Below are 20730 nucleotides of genomic sequence, written 5' to 3' on the forward strand. Positions count from 1 at the left end.
CACTATTCTGCCATAGGGCCTCAAGTCAGGTTTTCTATTTCTTAAATTATGGTAAAAAATGCGGTATTTTAGAACTTTTTTTCGTGATATAAAACAATCTGGTTGACCGCCCCATTAAATACTGACATTTCGTAATCGTCATGGTAAATGCCCATTTCTTCTCCGAGAAATTCCGAGTATAGAGCCCATCCCTGAAAAAAACATTTAAAAAAGCATTTTATAATCCAATTATTTAATAATCAATTCATCTTTTTCATTTGGACTCTTAAATGAGTTTATCTTGTTTTTATTTACAGAACCTTGATATAAGCTTCCTATGTAATGAATGCAACTGTATGGCTGCATGAACTTATAGCGAAAATGCTCATGAACATCTTTGATATGCAATAATACCATTGCATGAGACTTTTGCAATATGTATTCCGGAATTAGTCACGTGTTTACAAAAGTCGGGGATCTTAAGGCACACTTTTTGCTCACCTCCGAAAACGCATTGAAGAACTGAAAGAAGTATGGTGCATTGAATGAAATCCACTCCATGTTCTTCATGAATGGCGGGATGTCAGCGAGAAGACCATAACTTTCCTGTACATGAAAACAGGAATAAGGCTAACAGTAGGATCATATAACGGAAAAAATAAATAAAATAACACAGACGGTTGCTACAAAATATAATACACAATTGCCCATAAATCACAATGTAAATAAAGGAAGACTATAAACATAGGGTGCATTTAATATATTAACATCACATTTGGTCGGTTGGGTAGTTGGTTTGTTGATTGGTGTGTCTGTTTTTCCGCACGCATAAATTCTATACGTTTTTGAAGCGAACTACTTTCACCTCTCCAGCGATTAAATTGAACATTGAACGTGTTGTCATCAACATGTAGTAACGATGTTTAGAAATACTGCTGTATGTCTTATCCATCATTTCATGAGTTGTATTCCTTTGAACTAAACCATTTAGCTATAAAATGTTATAAGATTGTTGGACGAACTACTTCTAATGTTTTAAGCTATATTCGTTAAAGTTAAAATGTGTCATCAACATAAAGGCCGTGTATCATACCCAGTCATTTACGATTTTTTAAGTCATAGTCCGATTAACCTAGCTATTTTTGGGCGGAATCATACACTGTTCTAGTTTTGTGGATCGAACTTTTTCAATAATTATCAAACAATTGAATTGCAACTTGAAAAATGTCATAAGCATGCAGTGACAAATGTGCAAGACATGTTTTCTTGCCTAATGTTTTATTCGTTCCCGAGTTAATTGCCCCTGTACGGTTATGACGGGAATAGAGCATAAACGTTTGAGAAGCAAACTACTTTTACCTTTCCCACGCTTTTGACTTGAATTTCAAAAAGGTCACCGCCATAAGTGGTGAAGATGTGCAACACACATTTTCACGCGCATTAATTTATATGTTCCTGAGTTCAGGAGGTATGTCCCCCCTGAAGTAAGCTTCTAAGCAACGGACATGCATTCTATTACAGTGACAAAAAGGCGCGGGGTGTTTTGTTACAAAGCTCTTGTCTTTATTGCTACAATAATTTACTGCAAAGGTGGATCTATTTATCATAACGGCATGCGTAGGAACATACCGCATTGTGATGGCCAGGCAAAGCCTCGTGAAGTGAAAGCGAAACCATCGCATATGAGGGGCTGTGAAAGAAACGAACCGATGGTGAAACAAGGTGAATGTTTGAATGAACAGTATTGTAGTTTGTATAAATGTATACTTTTTACACTTTTGATATATTAGGTAAGTTATATTGTAAACTCACCTATACATTCTAAATTGACCTTTGATATCGTTACACTTGCAGTGTGTATTGGGCACGAATCTTCCCGCTATATGGGAAGTGCCATTTGTTTATATTGAATAGAACGTTATACATTAAAATCCTTATCCGACTAAAAATAAGTTTATGCATTTATAAAAAGAACTAACTTGTCCTCGGGTCTGTGAAGGTTGACATAGAAAATACCAGGTCTTGATCCGTCTTCAGATCCTGTCCAGTATTCTCCGCCAACTCCGTCGGACACAGTAGCTCGAACCCTGCACAATAATGATAGTTTAAAGTGGTCGTGTTACAAGGTCGCACTGAAATTAGCACCGACACCATTAGCTTTCATATACAAACAAGCCAAAGGATTCAAGAATTACAATGAACCCATGCCCACGAAAGTGTCGTTGATATTTTATTTTGTTTAAGATGCAACAATAATACAGAATAGTAAATTTCCCTTACTCTAGCGGCAAGTCTGGGAGGTGGCGGAAGTATTTCGGCAGCAATTGCTTAATTCGTTCGAAAATAATTTCGTTGAAATGTGCAAGGGCATCTGCCTAAATACAAGTATACGTTATTTCAAGCACGATTATAATTTGTATCAAATTACCATTTGCATTTTTTCATATGTAGAAATAAAAATATATAAATGATAAACGCATATAAAATTATTTATCTATGGGAATTTTAACAATGAGCTCTGGCGAGTGGTAATATTTATCGCACTGAACACATACATTTATCAGTGGTCGTCGCTATTTATCCCATAGTGTCAAGTGTTTTCTTCTTAACGAAAGTAAACAAAAAGAAATAGCTGAAAATAAAACAGTAGCATCAAATGAAAAAAGAAAGAACGCCACCATACTGAGCGTATTTTCTGCGTTAAACAATACGCACACAATCACAGGTGGTTAGCGTGTGGCTATGATATTAATTAGTGAAAACATCATTTTGAATGATAAATAATCATATTATAACGAAAAATTAACTTTTCTGAAGAAAAAAAATTTCACTATCAAATATATATATAACAAGGTATGCAACTCAAAATCAGCCCAAAACGGGGTGCATCGCTTTGAACAGCCATATCTTCATAAATTTTGCAGCGATTTTCAAGATCTCGGTCTTATTCAACGCAGAAATGAATTTCCTTTCTGGAAATGTATATGTCTTGCAATATTTTAACAAATGCTGGGTCAACTTTTAAGAAATAACACGATACACAACACGCATGACCCAGTTGACAGTGATCATGCTGTCTTTAAGACTGAAATCTTCACGGAGTAAAGGGCAACTTCCCTACAAAGTTCATGTAGTTCGATACCATAATTCAATAAAACGTATGAAAAAACATTATTACCGTTCTTGTCGTTACATTCTGCATCAAGACTAACTGTCCAGCGCCGTTTGAAACCTTTGTTTACATACATTTCAACTAACTGACATTTTAAACATACGAGTGATTTCATTGGTCCAATGCGGAGGTGTGTCTTTACAACTGGAGATTTCATTCATAAAGAATACATGATCACTGTCAACTGGGTCATGCGTGTTGTGTATCGTGTTATTTCTTAAAAGTTGACCCAGCATTTGTAAAAATATTGCAAGACATATACATTTCCAGAAAGGAAATTCATTTCTGCGTTGAATAAGACCGAGATCGTGAAAATCGCTGCACAATTGATGAAGATATGGCTGTTCAAAGCGATGCACCCCGTTTTGGGGTGATTTTGAGTTGCATACCTTGTTATATATATATTTGATAGTGAAATTTTTTTTCTTCAGAAAAGTTAATTTTTCGTTATAATATGATTATTTATCATTCAAAATGATGTTTTCACTAATTAATATCATAGCCACACGCTAACCACCTGTGCACACAATATGCTCTGTGATTTCGTCAAGGGTTTTATGCTGCGATACAAACGTGTATCAAAACTGATTATTTTTACAAAATTGATTGTTGCATTGAGTTAATACATAGGAATAAAACTTGTTGTCACCAGATCCATAATTATGTGATCATCGGACAATCTGTATTAACTTCACAATTTTAAACATATTACAGGTAATGTTCATTTACAATTTAAATTGTGTCCAATGTATGTTATATAATTTAGTAATAAGAAGAGGAGAAAGCAATGAGAATAATTAGAGCATAAGAACGTAATGAGAATAATTTCACTAAAAAAGATTTGAAGATTCGTGTCAATATATTTAACTCACCGGATTGTTGAAGAGAAATTTCGGGTCACTTGACAAGTTGGTATACATTGCTGATATGCTTGTGGTATTGGGAAATCCTACGTTGACCATTTTCTAATGAAGAAAACAAACACAACTATTCAATTAATCTGCTTCTTTACCTGTCTATTAAATAGTATTATGTTAACGAATTACACTGTGGTTTAAGGCATTTATAACGATAGAAGTAATCATGTGAATGTTACAAGTGCAACACCTGCCGTAAATTCAGAGTAGAAACAAGTACTGTCTTTACGGCTCATATGATATTACACTACAAATAAAAATGTGCTTTAATCTGTTATACATAATCGAAATGGTGTATTTTGTTAGTGAGTAGTTCAATGAACTCACATGTTGAGAATATTACCATATAACCTTACATATAACGTAACCCAAAAATCACTGGCTTTCTCAATTGTTATATTTGAGCTTCAATCAATGTTCGCTTTGGAGAAATCTGTATCGCATTCGTAGTAGATCGAAAGCAAAATTAACATGTGTTTTCAATATTTAATTTTACAGTCTCCAGAACTTGTACACAATATATGTACAGGGATTGTCACGTGTTTCCGTGTGTGTGTATTTACTTGTACAAGCCAATGCCTTAAGCTTGTGTGAACGAATATAAGGTTTCTTATGGCAACATTCTTAATGTAATGTGTTACCATCCAAATCATGATAACTAGAACTGAAAAAAATATTGAGTACTATTTAAATGGTTTCAATCGCATAGTTGTACAATTTCATGACAGTCAAATCATGGTACACACAATATAGGACAAACATAGAAGAGGCAGTCAATGTTTATCGACTGGCTAATAAACAAGTCTGCTTCTTCACAATGTTAAGCCAATTGGCTCGATGAATTTTGCGGTTTGAAAACAGCTCCGACATTTGACAAAAAGCATAGCCTTCAGTTTTAAGTACAATACTATTTTTAAAATCACCAAATGCTCCTATATCATCGTTCGTGATGCTTTGAACCATATACCTTTCTGATAAGCTTTTCGATACGTTCCACCTCTTCCAAACCTTTGTCATAGATCTCCTTTGCTGTCATGTCTGTGGAAGTGTGGAACTTCAGGCAGGCTTTGTAGTTTTCTCTTCCTCGCGGTAAGCTACCTATCCCGAGACCGGGGCGCGTTTTGGGCATATATTCCTTGAAGATTATACGACAAAAAATGATCTTACTATTTTTTTTAAAAAATACTGCATATTCACGACACACACACGCACACACGCATAATATTGTTCATGTTTTATAACATCAAATTACGTTGTCCAGTATCATGTCGCCAATGACGTTATATAAAATGTTATCGTCACATAATGAATAGTCTTTTTGCATTCTTAATTTACATTTCACAAGTACCAATTTAATAAGTTTCACACTCTACAATATTGAAACATAAAGTATCTATTTATAAATAAACATTATTACTGTTGACTTACGTTGATTAAAAACTCCTTGACCTTTAGGAGTTTAGCATTGAATGCAGTAATGGCATCTTGAAGCCGTTTATCCATCGTCGCTCTAAGGACATAAACATCAAATATGTCATGCATAAATTATGTAGCAAACTTAATATACTACTACTTATCACACTAAGGTCGATAAATGACTGTTAATAAGAGCACAATAAACTTCCCTTTAAAATAAACACACATTTAATATGGTAACATACACTATATATACAACTTTTTTGGTAATGCGTTTTTATAATTTGCAGTTATACAAAGGTATATGTATACAACCTTAAAGGAATACGATTTGGTGAATATAAACCTATATCAAATGATCATAAAGAAGTATATAACTCAATATAACCATAATACTGTGTACATACGCATTGTTTCCAAGAATGTCATCGGCATAGTCTTTAAATGGTGAATAAAGTGCCGATTCGTTTGGTGGTTTAATCATGTCGTCGATGTTTCGAGGAACACGGGACTGTTAACAAATATGATTAAATGTATAAAAATGCGAGTTAAATGTTTCAATTTTGATTCTGTTTTAACTCTATTTTCCAGCGGGAATTTGCGCGTAAGTACAAATAAATAAATTTCTTATTAAAGTATCTTCACTGTGATTATGCATTTTCCTAATGACAATGAATGTTTTTAAATGCCACATCATTTAAGATGGAATAAATAATAAAACAACTGGCTGTATTGTAACTGAAAATAATTGTTAAACCTATAAAATAGAGCCCCTAACTTGATATACGCGTGTTACTCACAACTGAGGCATTATGGCTTGTGTGACCATTGGCAATCGCTCTGCGACTCAAGTTCATCATTTCCTCCAGCTGAAATCATACAACATATTTATACATATAGTGGCTGTAAACCGCAAATTCAATGTAAAGCGCCCCCAAAAGAAGATATAGATAATTACAACAACGTCAAAATCTTTTTATCAATACCTGTTGTGGCCCTCCTTCAATTCTGCGGACATAGTTTACAAAGTCTCCTTCAGTGTCAAAAGGCTGTACTGAGACAAACAAGTCGAGACTGGTAAACCAGAGCTCAAGGAAATTAATCGGGTTCAAAGGCTGATAGCTGTAATAACAAAACCATTTGTTCAAAAAGGGGTTGTTGTTTGTTTCATTTTAATACCTGGGCTACACAAAGTACTTAATATTTATTTTCAAACTGTTTAAAAACCGTAAAAAAACTTAAGTACTGCATTAGTTACTTAAATATAAGTTTTTTTGACGACAGAGACATACAATATGTCAGTTAACGCCCCCCCAAAACACTCTTTTATACAAATGTATGACAGTGACATGTATTAAATGTGCGTTAACTGTGAATTCAATAAACTTAAAAAATATACCCAACTTACGATGCAATTATTATAATAGATGTATCAGTAATGAAACCAGCACTACTGTATACAGTATGTATTAAATTCAGTTACAGAAAAGTAATCATGAAAAGATCATACTCCTTCCATTCATAGCCATCTCGCACGTTTTCTAGGATGTTCTGTAACACATTGAATGAGATCAGCTTTTCCCCTTCGAGAGCTGAACTGTTCACCCAAGATAAGCGTTTTAAAAAGTCGTCTACTTTCACCTACAATGGGAACAGTGCGAACAAATACGCATCATCTGCCAATTTAAGTCTGTTTTCAAAACGTTATCTTGAAATAACCTTTTCAAGTTTAGAATCCAAATTAACTGTGAAAATAGAAACTTAAGAATATATGTATATTTAAGCTATTCCTGTTAATGTGTAAACAATGTTCAAACAATGGTTACATATACCTGATCACATCCTATGAAGAAGTGTTTGATTGTGAAGTCTTTGAAAATATTCACGCTTTCTTCCAAATAATAATGTTGATAAGAATTTTTTTCTGTTAAAGGGTTGTGATTTGCCCAATATCTATGCTTTTAATAGAGAGTTGCTATTCTAAGATCATTGTCTCTGCGTTTTTAGTTTACCACATACGACATGCCAGAGTGAGTAAGCCAATTATCCAATGGAAAATTATCGCACTGTGATGCGTATTTTATTCAAATTTCATTTACATCACAACCCGAAAACGACAAAGACAAAGGAAGAAAGAATAATATTGCGACTTTTAACTATGTTGCTACTAATAACTCCTTGTCGAATACCTTAATGTCATCGAGTTTCTCATATGTGTACGAATCAAGCCTATCGTTGTACTTGTAGGTGCCAATAGTAGTGGAATATTCCCTGGAGATCGACAGCCGCCATGACCAGAAGTCGCTGGACACCTTTTCAACGGTTTCTGCCAAAATTATCTTATTAACATTATACTGATGAACTCGGTACATATATTTATGCTATACACATGGATGACAGTATATAAACAAGCTCAATGTGCTGTTACTGACATCAACGTTTCTTATTTACCGTTGGTTGAAGCAGTGAGCATCGTACTTAAAAAAAATATTACTTGGAATAGCTATTTTACATATCATCTACATAGCCAATTAGTCAACAGTAATTCCTTTTGTTATTTATAAACAAGAAACAAAATGTAACTTACTATTGTTGAACTTTGTGTACATGGAACTATTTCAGTTTACAGATTACTAGGGAACAAAAAAACATATACAATAAATGAAGTGGTTTAATTATGAACACGCACACTTGCCTTTCGATTTAACTTCCTGTATCCATTCTTTTACAAGCTTTTCAAGAACTGACAGGGGAACAGCACCATTGTCCAACAGGACCAAGTGAAATTCCTGTATGTCGAACACTGGGCCTAATAAAAGCAAATACATATCATCGTTCACAATTTTCATTACAGAATAACGATTTTTTCGGGAAATTAGTTTAGCACAAGTAAAGCCGTCTTGCATGTTTACTGTTGTTCTGAATCCTTACCCTTAAAATCAACAACACAATTACCAAGCTCCTGTTCTGCCAGGGCACGTAATTCCCTTATTTTCAACTCTCCGATCTTGTACGCAGTTGCCTGTCCTGGCCACGTGATGTAACGATCAATCTCAATCTCTATGGAGTCACGCGTAAACGACGTGTAGTTCAGCATGTACTCGATTGCTGAGTCACGTGTCCAGCTGGTGTAAATCGAATTCAATTGTATGATGATCAAATTGAACAATATAGTTCGGGTGTATTGTATATAATGTCGAGTAAAGAAATCTATAATTTGCCATCATTTGGGTTCGTTTTCAAACTATGGTCATTCGTTCAACATGTATGCTAGGATGCGATAACAGAAATCATTGCAGCAGTTTTAACTCACTTGAAGTAATGCAAGCCGGTGTCCACCACAAGTCGACATGCCCTGAAGATCTCGAAGCTGTAGCGTCCCATCCTTAAATGGCATATGAATCATTCTCTATATGTATGTAAATGTATAGCCTTAGAAGCCTTTATAGGAAATCACGTTTATACATCGAAGCGCGTTACAACGAAGCGCGATACAAGGGAAGTGAATGAATATAACGAATAGGTTGCCGATCCTGTCCAATTTCCCCACTATTTTTTTCCATACAAAAGCGAAAAAAACAACAAGAGCAACGTTTTTAAGAAAATATTGTTTGCTTCGTTCATTAAATGAGCAATTAAAACATGCCACTTTATTAAATAGCTTTACATTCGTTACTTTTGGCACCTAATCGGAAAATATGCTTTGAATCTGACACAAGCCACTGAAGCCAGCACTGGATTAAGTTTGAGGAAAAAAGCGAATTGTAATTTGTTTAAAGCTTGGTATTTACACTTATATGCTACAGAAATTTTACGGCAATTATACTTAACATAATGTGTAAACGTTTCTTACAAAATGCTTCAAATTCTCCAATATGTAACATTATAAAATTTGAGATACTTTGATCAATTCCGAATCTATCCGTATTTATGTTTTTATCTTTGTATCGCGTTTCGATTGCAATTGGACATTTAAAATGCCAGCTTCACTTGTAACACACCTAAATGTATTTCATTTAATTAATATATGTGTTTCGACGAAATAAATGCCGGAATTATATTCATAACTGTGTTCCATCATGAAATTAAGGTGTACATATTGATAATGTGATAGCCAATAATAATAGATATTGGTATTCACCTACATAAATTGTGTTTAAGCAAAGCGCATCACTTCTTATGAGATATATAGTTTGATTTTTTACATTACGTTGCGAGACATAGATTGGAAAGATCATAGCTCCAATTTGAGCCAACGAATTTTCGTATTGAAATCACTTCATGAACGTACAGTTCGTAGTCATCTTGGTAGATATCGAGTTGATCCTTTTCTCCCAGTGATTCAGCATAAAGAGCCCAACCCTGCAATGGGGTTATCTCCACAGTGTAGTGTGATGTTTTTCATGCGACATTTGACACAGTATACAGGTTATGTTAGTTGTTACTTAATTCAAACTAAAGGGTTATAGATCATTCTCAGAAAAGCATAATCACTGTATACTATTTGTTACTAAATTTATGTCTTTTTGCGAATTATTGCTTAAGTTAAACGTGTGGTATTGTATCTTGTGAATTTAACAAAACTTATTCAAATCTGATTAAATCGGATTCAAAATAAATACTTGTAGATGTGCAATTTGATTAGGTTATAATTTAGCCTGAGCAATGTTGCGCCGTGAATATCATATGTGTATTGATACAAAAACGACTTCCTGAAAAGTAATTATTTAAAATAACTACTATAAACTTGAATACCATAACTATTTATGCACCGAACGCTAAACAAGCACGAGTAAAGTGATACATTTACCTCTGTGTATGACGTGTAGTATGGGAAATGTAAGGGTATTGTGAAGTATTTCGTGTAATCGATGACTTTTTGAAACATCGGTATACCGGTCGCCGCCTGAGCATAAATGTCCTGCAAATAATATTGGAACATGCACACCAACATAATATCAAATAGCCAATATTTTCAAGAGCAAACGCAACAATATTGACATCCTAGACGATATCGTTATGCTCGAATAACAGTCGACTTAAGGTATTTTTTGCTCATACTGTTTATTCATCATAATGATCATCACCATCACAATAATCAGTGACGACATACACAGCAACGTTTATGGTAAAATATCGAAAGACTTCATGCTTAAAGTCAACATCTGCTACGAATTTACACATGAAAATTCTACTTATTTATTTGGATTTGTTTGAGTAAGGAAAGGAAAACTCAGATATAGCAATCAGCAAACGCAATATACCTGGAGATGATGACCTGGATCTGCCTCGTGCAACACTAAGGCGGGCATGTTGTAGGTTGGACTTTGAACGAATAACGGATTTGTTTAAATTACATTTACATTGCAATTTCAAACAACAAATATTCTCTTCCCCACGCGAGATTGACCCTGCAGATTCCGAATTTCCAAAACAAAATAAACTTACGTATATCAACTATTATAGAATTGTCATTCATAAACGGTTAATTAGTTTGAATTTATAATATTGTATTGTTTAACGGTCCCTTACTTGTCTTCAGGCCTTCTGACGTTAGCGTAAAACACTCCAGGTCTGGTACCGTCAGGTGAACCAAATGAATATGTTCCACCTGGGCCATCATAAGGCATCGGCTTCACCCTGTCAATAACACAAACATAAGGCATACGCTTCACCCTGTCAATAACACAAACATAATGCATAGGCTACACCTTGTCAATCACACACACATAAGGCATAGGCTTCACCTTGTCAATCACACAAACATAAGGTATAGGCTTTACCCTGTCAATCACACAAACATAAGGCATAGGCTTCACCATGTCGATCATCAGACATAGGCTTCAACCTGTCAATCACGCAAACGAACATGAGGCATAGGTTCGATGAAAGTTTGACTGTGTGGTTTCCATGATAATCCAATAAAGTTTAAAACTGTCAAATTACACACACTAGTTATTGAAAGCTATACCTGAAGATTTCGTTCTTGTACAACGGACTTCATCAGCAGAATGAATGTCTACTGTTGGGAAACGTAAACACCGCTAATTGTCGGGGTGAGCGATGTTAACGTATGGTCCCAGGTGTGCGAGAGTTGGTAGCGGCCCCCGACCTTGTTTAGAGCCGATCTTAGTTTCAGGTATAGCTTTCAAAAACTAGTGTGTGTAATTTGACAGTTTAAAACTTTATTGGATTATGAGGCATAGGCTTAACCCTGTCAATCACACCAACTCATAAGGAAAAGGCTTAATTCACCCTGCCAATCATAATGATTAGGCTTCACCATGTCAATTACAAGGCATAGGCTTCACCCTGTCAATCACGCAAACATAAGGCATAGGCTTTACCCTGTCAATCATAAGGCATATGCTTCACCCTGTCAATCCAAAACTCATAAGGCATGGGCTTCACCATGTCAGTCACACAAACATAAGGCAAAGGCTTCACCCTGTCAATCACGCAAACAAAAGGTATATGCTTTACCTTGTCAATCATTGGGCATAGGCTTAACCCTGTCAATCACGCAAACATCAGGCATATGCTTCACCCTGCCAATCTTAAGGCATAGGCTTAACCCTGTCAAACATAAACATGTGCTTCACCCTGTCAATCACGCAAACATAAGGCATTGGCTTCACCCTATCAATCACGCAAACTCATAAGGCATAGGCTTCACCCTGTCAATCACGCGAACATCAGGCATATGCTTCACCCTGTCAATCATAATATATAGGCTTAACCCTGTCAAACATAAAGCATAGGCTCCATCCTGTCAAACATAAGGCATATGCTTTACCCTGTCAATCACGCACACTCATAAGGCATAGGCTTTACCCTGGCAATCACGCAAACATAAAACATAGGCTCCACCCTGTCAATCACGCAAACATCAGGGATATGCTGTCCACTATCAAACATAATGCATAGGCTTCAACCTGTTAAACATAAGGCATAGGTTTTACCCTGTCAATCATAAGGTATAGGCTTCACCATGTCAATCATAAGAAATAGGCTTTATCCTGTCAATAACGCATAGGCTTCACTCTGTCAATCTCAAATAGACTTCACACTGTCAATCACACATAGGCTTCAACCTGTCAATAATACATATGCTTCACTCTGTCAATCACGCAAACGTATTAGGCATAGGCTTTACATTGCCAATCATGCAAACGCATAAGGCATAGGCTTCAGATAGCAAATCATCAGTCATAGGCTTCACTATGTCAATCACACAAGGCTTTACCCTGTCCATCACGCATAGGCTTCACTCTGTCAATCACGCATAGACTTCACTCTGTCAATCAAGCACATGCTTCAATCTGTGAATCATGCAAACTAATAAGGCATAAGTTTCACCATGTCAATCACACAAACTCATAAGGCATAAGCTTCACATTGCCAATTATAAGACATAGCTTTCACCTTGCCAATCACGCATAGACTTCACTCTGTCAATCAATCATATGCTTCAACCTGTCAATAACGCATAGGCTTCACCCTGTTAATCACACATATGCTTCACTCTGCCAATCAAACAAACTCATACGGCATACGCTTCACCCTGTCAATCACGCAAACTCAAATGGCATAGTCTTCACTTTGCCAATCATAAGGCATAGGCTTCACATTGTAAATCACGCATAGGTTTCGCCCTGTCAATCACGCATAGGCTTTGCCCTGTTAATGACGAATAGGCGTCACCTTGTTGATTACGCATAGGCTTCACCTTGTCAATCACGCATAGGCTTCACATTTTCAATAACGCATAGGCTTTACCTTGTCAAACACGCATAAATTTCACGATGTCAATCACGTATGTACTTCACTCTGTCATCATGGATGGGCTTCAATCTATCAATCACGCATAGGCTTCACCCTGTCAATCACGCATAGGTTTCACCATGTCAATCAAGAATGGACTTCACGTTATCAATCATGCATGAGCTTCACCTTGTCATTTACGCAAAGGCTTCACCTTGTCAATCACGCATAAGCTTCACCCTGTCAATCACGCATAGGCTTCACCCTGTCAATCACGCATTGGTTTCACCATGTCAATCACGCATAGAGTACACTTTATCAATCATTCATGGGCTTCAATATGTCAATAACGCATAGGCTTCACTCTGTCAATGACGCATATGCTTTACCCTGTTAATCACGCACAGGCTGCACCCTGTCAGCCACGTAAACAAAACGCTGAAATTAACAACTATCGAATCAACAGATCAGTCAGTGTTGTTTGACACATTTTGGTTTGGACATAACTATCTGACAGAAGACAATTTTCGTGCAGCTTATTAATATATGTGTGCGTAATGATCAAAACAATACAAAGTGTCTTGCAAAAGTACTTTCAGCATGATCCTTCGATATATGTCTTGTAGGCATAAATATTTCAAGGTCATAGTGTGTCCGTCGATTGCGTTGTATTGCGTTCATTACTCCGTTTTGCACAGCCTGCTGCGATTGACTGTTCGAATGATATAAATGCTCTGATGCTTTTGATGAAGGTGATGGATCGCTATGTTTAATTGAAAACTATTTGTATTGTATTCAGTTGCATTTAAACACTTACAATGGAAATGTATCAGTGTGTGAACTCCGTATGAGATATATAAACGAAACATACACTCGCGCGGGCTTTGTAAATAAAAGAAAATATGATCTATAATAGAATGCATTTACATATTTACTTACACAACTCGGTTGTTTGGAATGTTTTTGAAGAATTTGGACAGCTTCGGTCTAACACGATCGTTTATTATAGACTCAAATCGCTGAATGATTGCTTCCTGAAAGATGTTTATTTCTAATAAATTAATAACATATATATTGTAAAAAAGTTTTTTTCTCCAATGTTAATGAAGTTTACTAGGAATATTTGTTACAACATGACTACGCATAACAAATAACGTTAACCTATATGTCCTTCATTTTCTTATAGCAAATTCATTTCCATGTCATGTATGCCTTATCATGTCAAACACGAAACTTACAATAGTTATTCAAACACAATATACCCATTGTCCTAGCATACACGTGTCACCTGGACAGTTAAATGTATGTTGTTATACAAAATGGTTATTTAAGTTTTATGCGCAACTGTTATCTGTTTACCGGCGACTTGAGGATGAATCGTGAATCATTTCGAATAGAAGCGAAGAACTCCTTGACGCTGCCTTTGAAGCCTAGTCGACCTAATACCTACATAAAATATAGTTATATCCGTGAGCAATCAATATCGTTTTAATGACGAAAAAACGAAACTCAAGAACGTTATCATAGCATAATATATGCGTTTAACACACGTCCAGTAGACCAAGAAAAGAGCAATTATTTTTTTTGCAACTTGATCAGCGCGCCGAGTAGAAAACACAGCTATTTTTAAACACCTATCATAATTTCTCTATTGTCGGAAAGTTACATTTAAGTATTAGTGCAAAGATGTCTTTCTTACAATATGTATTGAGTTTATTTGTCAATGTTCAGAAAAGGATTACACACAATACCGACTTTTCAATCTGCATGCATTGAATTTTATCATAAAAACATAAGATACGAATGGGTATGCTTGTTTACAGAAAACAACAAAGCTATGCCATCCGTTTATGAAGTCTGTTTATTCTAAAGAAACATTTTTTGTTGATAATGCATTGAATTTTCAGATCTCGGATTAGAGATCTTGCTGGCTGCCTTAAATGTTAATAAGGGATATCAGATGCGCAAATGCTATCTCTTCCATAACAGGTGAAAGTAATCTGATCACTTTAACACGTTTTCATTTATAAACATATTAACAATAACACCTTAGACCGACCTGCATCATTTCTGTATATATCCTGTTGACCTCCTGAAGGCCTTTTGCGTTTACCTCCTCCGGCGTGATATTAAGACTAAGATGCCATTTGAGGCATGCTTTGTAGTACTCCTGACCTCTGGGAAAGGAACTGACGCCGTACGATTTTCGCGTTGCGTTGCGGTATTCCTTATAAATATCAAATAAATATGTCACTTTACAAAATAGGTATGTTCAGTTGTTTTAATATATAAATGCCAATTAAAATAACATTTACAGAACTTTACGTCATTTTCAAACACGCGGAAAACAAAATTATGCTGCGGAATCATCCTTGTACGCGACCAATATGTAGTAAAAACCATCCTTCGAGGAAAACAAAATAATGATCCACAAACTACCGTCTCAATGAAGGTCTTTAAGGCCTGGTATTTGTCGCCGAACGAACGTAAAGACAACACAGCGAGTCCGCGTAGCTTTGCTCTGCAACCATAATATTATTGTTCGTATTGGAAACTTATTAATAAATATTTCGTTATGTCATGTATGGCGTGTAAAACGCTGCAAAAATGTTCCACAAATATATACAAAATATACCAAATTATTAATTAAACATTGAGTTTTGCAACGTTTGACACGCTATAGGAGTGCCAATACGGGAATATAATTATTTTAAACACTGTATATAAAACATTCTGTCATTAAATAAATACAGCAGACGAAGGACTATTCTACCTCACGATCATATTATCGGAAAAGTAGCTATTTACTTGCGGAAATGGATATGACACACGTAATTTGGACACAAAAATCATAAGTATTGATTAATATTTTTATAATGTGCAAATAGGAACGTAGAGAAAGTAAAAAACGAAGTACAACTTATATTCTGTATATTCTGCAAGATACAGTCAGGGGGCATCAAGAGAATTAGAGATCTCCTATGATAAGAAAGATCGTTTTTACCACCGTAAAAATATGCATACTCGACGGTTTATACCTTATTGTCTATATAATATGATATAATTAAGAGTAGTGGTGTTTAAAAGCCTTGTGATGTTTTCGGCGGTAAGAAACAATTGACGAATGACAAATACATTGAATGTCGCTCCCCCCTTCCTTCGAAGAAGAATGATACATTGTTTTGTTGATGTCGGTCGGTCGCTCTGTCGGTAGACCAGTTTGTTTCCGATCAATAACTTGTGAACGGATTTACCAATTGGCTTGATTCTTTTCATATGGATTGGCCCTTGCCATAAGATTACCCCTATTGAATTTGGGGTCACTAGGTCAATGACACTATCGCGCTTAGAGTGAAGTTTGTTGCTTATCAATTAATTGTGAACGAAGAGACCGATTGACTGGATACTTTCCATTTTTATTGGCGTTGGACAGTAGATGGTCCCTATTGAAATTGGGGTCACTTGATCAAAGGTCAATGTCACTGTTATGATTAATAACTCGTCAACTGGTTCACCGATTGGCTTGATACTTCAAATGTTCATTGGCCTTTGACAGTATATGACCCCTATTGAAATCTGGGCAGTAGATCAAAGGTCAAGGTCACTGTCACAATAAGTTTGAAAATCATTATCGATCAAAAAGTCGTCAACGAATTGGCCGATTGGCATGATACTTCACATGTGGATTGGCCTTGGCCAGTAGATGACCCCTTTACTATAACGATGATTTAACAGAAGTGCATACATTTTTCTGTGTCAACTTTAAACTTATTTATCGGGATAAGTCACACTTTTATGATAAAATTAACTCTTATGGTCAGTTTTGTTGCTCAAACAATCCTGTGTCAAGGCCCTTTTTTCTTTCTTGTTTATTGTTTTGGGGGCGTGAGGGGGGCATTTGTCTCCGACAGCGGAGCTCTTGTTAACGTGGACTTACCCCGACCTATAGTATTTGTTTATTATTAAATTAAGAACAATTGCTTACTTTTGGTCTGATGGGATTGTTGTATTTTCTAATGTTCCGTTGAAAGGCTTGTAGAAAGGACTCGCCTCTGGTGGATCGACTAATAGTGTTTCAAGCTCAGGAATTGCCCTTACCTATTCAAACCAAGAACAACAAGTCGATGGCGATAGTTTTTATATGGGCGATCTACACTTAAACGTTTCTATCGTAATTTTGTGATATCCCAAGTCATTTTTAAAATATTCAAAGCATAATATATATTTGATTAGCAATGCGAAAATAACTTTAACCTCTTGATTAAGGCGCGCAACAAGTGTTCTCTCTTCATGATGAAAATCCTATGCATTTTATTTTAAAATAAACGGTTAAATGCTGATGTTACAATCTGCACACGCTATATCATGCAAATAGTTTAACCTGTCAAAGGCGTCATGCTGTCTCTACATACTGATAACTTTTGACAAGTTATAAATGCATGTTTACTGTCCAGACAAGATGCGTAATTTAATCCTTTAATCTCTGAGACCTTCCTGACACTCCGTCGCCTTATGTTGATATTATTTGGTATGACGAATGATTAGATTTTTTAAAACTCTATTAACTCTTTGTGTGACATGGGCTTTCGAATTCTGTATAGCATGAACTTTTGCGGAAAGCAATGTCTTGAAAATGCATTATGAGCGTTGGAGTAAATGTCTTACACACTTGGGACATGGGTATAGAAGCCGTTACACAATTTTTACTTTGCCAACACTTGTGGTAAAATCTTATATATTAATGACATACAATGAAGCTCAATTCATACAAGCTCGGGCGGACGAAGGCACGGATGATCAACAAACTTCCAGAAACGTCGATAAAATAGCTACATAGATGCAAGTGGTCTTTACATTTGAATTACAAAGTGCATGTAAATAACACTGTTTCACATATATGTAAATGCATTATTGTTTAAAATAAATACGATTAAAATAGTATATTTACCATAGACACCCAGTGATTCGTTGTCTTGGAAGATATTGCCTTTCGCATTCTGAGCACAAAGTTCATAGCCTGTTTGAAAAAACCCATTATATTTAACAAAATGGGCCAGGCAAAACAAGTGATCTTACATACACGTATATTAATGTGTACGTTTTGTTTGCATTCGACTCAACATATGATACAGTTTTTTTATCACTGAGGTAAATACGTGATTCGAGACTTAACACAATGAAATAATTATCTAAGTATACACTGTGAAATCTGAAAACAAAATTAAATAAATGTATGCCACAAAACAGTTTTGAAGTGAATCTATATGGTATATATTCAAACACATGTCATACATAATAAGCCTAATGGCACATGGATAAACCGCACGCAGTGTACCTGGTCACCCATACCATACAAGCGCGTTGCGTAGTTTTCAAAGTCCTGGTACGTCGTCATTTTCGATGGGATGTAATTGTCCATCTCGGGCACGACGCCTTCCAGGAAATTAACGGGATTCATGGGACCATAACTTAAACAGAAAGTTTTTAAAACACGATTGTAAAGGATGAATATGTAGGTGTTTTGCTGTTAAAATGCTGCATGTTATACATTGCCATACACCTCTAAGTCGTGCAATATGCAAACACATTTGTTGCAGCATAACATAATTGATTAGCCACTACAAACAATAGAGAAAAAACATTACACATCAGCATGCGTGTTAATAGTATTCTAAAAAACATAGCTCAGGAAGACACTTAACACATTAAGTGACCTGTTCCGAAACTTTGCGTCGCCTTTCTGGTTTAATAAATGTGTTTGTTTAAAATGATTACAATGTTATTTGGATAATTATAATATTCAAACATAAAATATTTTAATCCGTTAATTAGAAAGTCTTAATCCTGGATTGACTCGTTGCAAGTCGGCAACAGACAAGTACATATAGGATAAGAAGGCATACAGAAATGAGATTCACTAGCTTACTCCTTCCACTCATATCCTAGGGTGTAAGTCAGCAACGTGTCGTATAATATCTCGAAGCTGACTCTATGAGTTTTCGGTAGCTGATCAATCTGGACCTTATCCAAGTCGCGTATCAGCTGTTGTGCTTTACGCTGTATAATATATATATAGAGAGAATACTATGTTAGTGTGATTGTGTACTGAAATTTATCCCACGAGTGAAGACAGGTTTACATGGTGAGGCTTGCCGAGCCTTGTAAGCCTTTCTGAGACGAGTGGGATAAATTTAAGTACACAATCACACTAACATAGTATTCTATTTATCCTACATTATTATTCCTGATGCAATCAAAATAATAGTGTTTAATTGATAAAATAAAAGCAAAAACACATCAAATTAACTGAATCTAACATTGCGTAGTAATATTAATTGTGATCTTTCCAGTTTACGGAACTCGAAATAGTCTTTAATAATTCCACGCAAAAGAAGAGTAACTAGACAAAATATCGCTATACGCATCGATATAAATTTAATCAGCGTTCCAAATGTTACACACCCAAGTAGAACACAGACAATTTTTGTTTCGTCAATGTAAAATACCAAAATAACTAAAATGGCTGCCATCTTAAAATTTACAAAATGTGTAGACACCTACGTGAAGCATGATTCAGATTTTATCCCCGCCGATATTGTTAATTTTAGCTAACTGCCACAAAAAGTAAAACATCTACTGTTTATTGTTCTACTCACCGAAGTTGTGTAATAACCATGCTTATTTTTTGTAAAGTTTAATTTGCTTTCATAACTAGTTAAAATTCTGGACACATTTTTTCATCGCCATCGATGTTTGCCACTTTAAATCGCTGGATGTAAGCAGGCAATTCTTTGTGGATAGACATTCTTAGATCGACTGACAAAGGAACGACTTATTCATCAAAGAAATTACCCTTTTCATTCAACATCGATTTCCTTCGAAAAGTTAAAGAACAATTCACTGACACGTTCCTTAAATTAAATCCATCAATCGTTCAACTAAACATCGCGTTATTAGAATACATTTGATATTTTAACGAAATCGAAATTGCAGTCTCATTCACGTTTAATATCCAAACACTGTTATTTAAATTCATAATATTGTAATAATTCATCGTAAACACACAAACACACTTGTTAACTCGTTAAACGACTGCATACCCAATGACCTGAATGACGCAATCAGGGGTGAAAGGCCAAAAAAGTAGTCCCTATGTACATGTTCTAAAAATAAATGTGTGATAAACCTTATCTAGACATATCCGTGGAGAACATTTTATCTTTTCTGTATGGGTCCTATTATGTTCAATAAAATAATTTAGCTGTAGGATAAATTGTTGTATTGTAACAGTGTATTTATAGGCAATGATCATATAGCTCGCCAAAAATTTCAATTTATGGTAAACATATTATATTTAAATAAAAGCATACGCGCCGTACATGTGTTGTTATCATGTTCTTTATAACTGCAACATATATTATGAATTAGCTAGGTATTATAAAATAATTATGAACTATAAGTTAAAAGCATTAAGGAGACATG

General features: G+C 35.4%; 1 protein-coding gene across 22 annotated transcripts in view; it reads right to left on the reverse strand.

The window, feature by feature from the left end:
• The window catches only part of LOC127833430 (uncharacterized), a 142976-nt gene that overhangs the window by 118646 nt on the left and 3600 nt on the right, over positions 1 to 20730 (reverse strand). For 8 of the 22 annotated variants that reach the window (XM_052358671.1, XM_052358670.1, XM_052358668.1 and 5 more), the window contains 28 exons: positions 19175 to 19305; positions 18584 to 18716; positions 18197 to 18265; positions 17234 to 17346; positions 15688 to 15769; positions 15308 to 15475; positions 14608 to 14694; positions 14188 to 14282; positions 11017 to 11124; positions 10749 to 10809; positions 10295 to 10405; positions 9776 to 9846; positions 8798 to 8869; positions 8416 to 8609; positions 8180 to 8293; positions 7674 to 7810; positions 6995 to 7125; positions 6471 to 6606; positions 6285 to 6353; positions 5892 to 5995; positions 5497 to 5578; positions 5036 to 5203; positions 4024 to 4116; positions 2260 to 2354; positions 1959 to 2066; positions 1609 to 1669; positions 481 to 585; positions 127 to 191 (listed from right to left, as the gene is read on the reverse strand). In XM_052358671.1, the coding sequence (XP_052214631.1) occupies positions 127 to 191; positions 481 to 585; positions 1609 to 1669; positions 1959 to 2066; positions 2260 to 2354; positions 4024 to 4116; positions 5036 to 5203; positions 5497 to 5578; positions 5892 to 5995; positions 6285 to 6353; positions 6471 to 6606; positions 6995 to 7125; positions 7674 to 7810; positions 8180 to 8293; positions 8416 to 8609; positions 8798 to 8869; positions 9776 to 9846; positions 10295 to 10405; positions 10749 to 10809; positions 11017 to 11124; positions 14188 to 14282; positions 14608 to 14694; positions 15308 to 15475; positions 15688 to 15769; positions 17234 to 17346; positions 18197 to 18265; positions 18584 to 18716; positions 19175 to 19305 (2963 nt within the window). The remainder of the gene's footprint in view (positions 1 to 126; positions 192 to 480; positions 586 to 1608; positions 1670 to 1958; positions 2067 to 2259; positions 2355 to 4023; positions 4117 to 5035; positions 5204 to 5496; positions 5579 to 5891; positions 5996 to 6284; positions 6354 to 6470; positions 6607 to 6994; positions 7126 to 7673; positions 7811 to 8179; positions 8294 to 8415; positions 8610 to 8797; positions 8870 to 9775; positions 9847 to 10294; positions 10406 to 10748; positions 10810 to 11016; positions 11125 to 14187; positions 14283 to 14607; positions 14695 to 15307; positions 15476 to 15687; positions 15770 to 17233; positions 17347 to 18196; positions 18266 to 18583; positions 18717 to 19174; positions 19306 to 20730) is intronic. The other 14 variants (XM_052358679.1, XM_052358680.1, XM_052358681.1 and 11 more) reach the window with 6 other exon arrangements.

This window comes from Dreissena polymorpha, chromosome 6 (assembly GCF_020536995.1).
Source record: "Dreissena polymorpha isolate Duluth1 chromosome 6, UMN_Dpol_1.0, whole genome shotgun sequence".
Classification (NCBI taxonomy): Eukaryota; Metazoa; Mollusca; class Bivalvia; order Myida; family Dreissenidae; genus Dreissena; species Dreissena polymorpha.